This window comes from Thamnophis sirtalis, unplaced genomic scaffold (genome assembly GCF_051295495.1).
Source record: "Thamnophis sirtalis isolate CommonGarterSnake01/CBP01778 unplaced genomic scaffold, rThaSir2_p1.2 scaffold_3, whole genome shotgun sequence".
NCBI classification, from domain to species: domain Eukaryota; kingdom Metazoa; phylum Chordata; class Lepidosauria; order Squamata; family Natricidae; genus Thamnophis; species Thamnophis sirtalis.
Window position 1 is genome coordinate 125787853 of NW_028261383.1, and position 3556 is coordinate 125791408.

Genomic DNA, 3556 nt, shown 5'->3' on the forward strand with positions numbered 1-3556 from the left:
AGTCCCCGCCATATCTGCCCCTCCCTGTTACGACCGTAATGCTCCGGCCCTCTCCCGTGTCTCTTCCCTTCGGGCTGGCCTCGGCCCCCAGGACCTTTACCAAGTTGTTGGCTGCAGCCGCAGGTCACCTGCGTTCCCTACCAGTCAGTCTATTTTGCTATCTAGATGACATCCTAGTCCTAGCCAGGTCCCCAGCCACGGCCAGACAGGATCTGGGGACCACCATTGACACCCTCAGGTCCCTGGGGTTCTCTATCAACCTAGAGAAGAGCCAGCTGGTCCCATTTACCCGGCTCCAACACCTCGGATCTATTATAGATTCGGTGTCTGGGGAGGTGTTCCTTCCCCAGGAGCGAAAGGACAGTATTGTGCAGCTGATTCATGAAGTTCGTAAATTACGCTCTGTCCCTGTAGTTCTTCTTTCCAGGCTCCTTGGGAAATTCATTTCTTGTATAGGGATCGTGCCTTGGGCTCGCCTACACGCCAGGGAGCTGCAGTGGTTCCTGCTTCCATACCAGAAGGCGGGGACGAGCGACACCAGATTCAAGATCCAAGTGTCGCCCCAGGTGCTGCTCTCATTCCGTTGGTGGCTGACCCCAGCACTGAGCAAGGGATCCCTCTTCAAGGAGCCAGCGAGGAAGGTACTCACGACGGACGCGAGCCTGTTCGGCTGGGGAGCACACTTGGAAGCTCAAATAGCCCAGGGATGCTGGACTCCAACAGATCTGCGCAACAACATCAACTGGTTGGAGCTCAGAGCCATCCACCTGGCCCTACGACACTTCAAGACCACGGTCACCGGTCATCACATCCTGGTCCTGACGGACAACATGACAGCCAAAGCCCACGTGAACAGGCAAGGGGGCACCCACTCCAAGGCCCTTCACGACGAGGCCCTCCGGTTAGGCAACTGGGCAGAAAGACATCTCCAGTCCATCAGAGCGGAACACATCCCCGGGACGGAGAACCAGCAAGCGGATTGGCTCAGCAGGGAGACGATCAACAACGGAGAGTAGCAGCTCCATCCCAGCGTCTTCCAGTGGATCTGCGAAAGGTTCGGACAACTGACGGTGGATCTCTTCGCAACTCCAGCGAATGCCCAGCTGCCGAACTTCGTAGCGAGGTTCCCCTCCAGAGGAGCCATGGACACGGACGCCCTCCGCTGCAGATGGCCACCAGGTCTACTTTACGCCTTTCCCCCCCTTCCCCTCATTCCCGGGGTTCTGAGGAGGCTCGTGTCAGAAGGGGCAGAGATGATTCTAGTGGCTCTACATCAGGGGTCTCTGGAGCATCCGGATCCGGAGTGGCTCCATCTGACCGCCGTCTTCCTGGTCGCCATCACCTCGGCCAGGAGAGTTTCTGAGATCAACGCTCTCTCCCTCTGCACATTCCTAGAGAACCGGGTAATTCTCAGATTGGACCCCGCGTTCATGCCCAAGGTCAATTCCCCCTTCCACAGTGCTCTAGAGATAGTTCTGCCGGACTTCTGTCCGCAGCCCGCCAGGGATAGGGAAAGATCTTGGCACAGGTTGGACGTCAGAAGAGCCTTGCACATTTACCTTAAGCGCACGGCTCCCTTTAGGCGTTCAGAAGCCCTCTTCGTATCATATCAACCTTCCACCAGAGGCGCTAAGGTTTCCCTGGCCACCATCAGCAGGTGCATCAGGGCGGCCATTTCACAGGCCTACGAGGCACGGGGAATTCAGGTTCCAGAGGGCATTACAGTGCACTCCACCAGAAGTGCGGCCACCTCAGCAGCCTGGGCCACCCAGGCTCCCATAGAGGAAATCTTCCGGGCCGCCGCCTGGGCGTCTCCTTCACCATTCATTAGGCATTACCTAATGAATGGTAATGCCTACCATTCAGATGCCTACGCCTCCATAGAGGCAGCCTTTGGTAGGAGGGTTTTGCAGGGAGTCCTAGACTCTCGAGGGGCTCAGGCCTATTGATCCCTCCCTAGGACATCTAGCTTTGGTATGTCCCATCTGTTACCCCTCCCACACCTCACTCTGGAAACTGGCAGTTGGTCTTACCTGAACTGTATGTTTCAGAGAAGGTGTGGGAGGAGTCACTTCCCCTTGTTTAGGGCGCCCCACGCCAGGGGCCTAAGTTAGCTCAGTGGTCAGTCAGGGTCAATAGGAAGGATATGTGCTTGCGTTGTTCTGTTGTTCTTTCCTTCCAAGGCTCTGCTACAACCATCGGTTAATCTGGGAGAGCAAGAGGAGGATCAGAGGCGTGGCTTCAAAAGATTATCCTCAGACTCCAGGGCAAAGGGGCTGGGTTAATACCCATCTGTTACTCCTCCCACACCTTCTCTGAAACATACAGTTCAGGTAAGACCAACTGCCATTTTTCTAAATACGCTTACGATCAAATGTGCTAGGTGTATAGTACTATTTTTACAGAAGCAGCCATTGTCTTAACTTTTGTTTTTGGTGTTTTCCTTACAGTCCATGAAAGTAAAGTTGCAGCCACCTTCAGGGACAGAGTTAGTTCCATTCAACCCCATCAAGCCACCAGCTGCTATTACCCAGGTCATGTTGCTTGCAAATCCTAGAAAGGTGGGAAGACTTGTGTTCCACATCCTCATCCTCATCTTCTTAAAAGATATAGACCCCTTATACCGGGTCATGTTTTGTATGTCTCAAACACTGTTTTCCTGGACTGATGTAATGGGCAGCAAACAGACTATGATATTTTTCAAGGTTATCCTGTTTCCCTGAAAATAAGACCTCCCTGGATAATAAGCCCAATCAGGCTTTGAGCATATGCACTGAAATAAGCTCTCCCTGAAAATAAGCCCTCTCTGAAAATATTGCAACACAGCAGCAGCCATGAGGTGACCATGCTCACCGCCTCCTGCACCTCAAAAATAATAAGCCCTCCCTGAAAATAAGGCCAAGCGCTTATTTGGAGGGTCCAAAGAAAATAAGACCCTGTCTTATTTGGGGGGAAAGCACAGTAGGATAAATAAGAAAGAGTATGAAGTATTACTTAATTCTGCTAGGCCTTGTTTTTCTTTCCCCTCATGCTTCACTAAGACAACTGAGTAAATCTGTGAAATTAGGGGACATATCTCAACTTCTCAGTTTTCTGTAGCATCACTGGAACTGTTAATGTCACAGTAATTATGTTAGGCTGAAAGTGGGGGGGGGGTGAGGGCTTGGCTTTTTCATTTTTTTCAGGGGTGGGACTATAAACAGAAAGCCCCTAGAAAGTAATAGTCCTTTACATTTACTCCAGAGAAGAGTCCAAATCATGCTATTGGTTTCTACTTCCCAAATGGTAGAATTTTCCATCAGCGCAGCTATGTGACCATTTGGGGCGGGGGTGGGCAGTTGGTTTAAAGGTGAGGAAATTATCCCACCCAAAATCAGTCCTTTTATCCAAGAATCAGACACAATTGAGTGGAAGAAAAAACAATCTCAGAGAGTACTAGGATACAAAAGGGCTTTCCATCCCTGATGTGGCATGCATCATGTACTCTTATTTAAGTGCTCTTTTACTCTGTATTCTGTGGCTGGCTGCTATATTTGGTTTTCCTTTTTCGTTGCAG

The 3556-nt window shown here is 51.3% G+C and overlaps 1 protein-coding gene across 6 annotated transcripts in view; it reads left to right on the top strand.

Moving 5' to 3' along the window:
* Nucleotides 1-3556, top strand: part of GGA3 (golgi associated, gamma adaptin ear containing, ARF binding protein 3) — a 53410-nt gene that overhangs the window by 47425 nt on the left and 2429 nt on the right. For 4 of the 6 annotated variants that reach the window (XM_087709966.1, XM_087709964.1, XM_087709968.1 and 1 more), the window contains one exon: nucleotides 2451-2561. The exons of 1 other annotated variant lie outside the window; for it this stretch is intronic. In XM_087709966.1, coding sequence (XP_087566092.1) covers nucleotides 2451-2561 — 111 coding nt within the window. The remainder of the gene's footprint in view (nucleotides 1-2450; nucleotides 2562-3556) is intronic. One more of the 6 variants, XM_087709965.1, reaches the window with a different exon arrangement.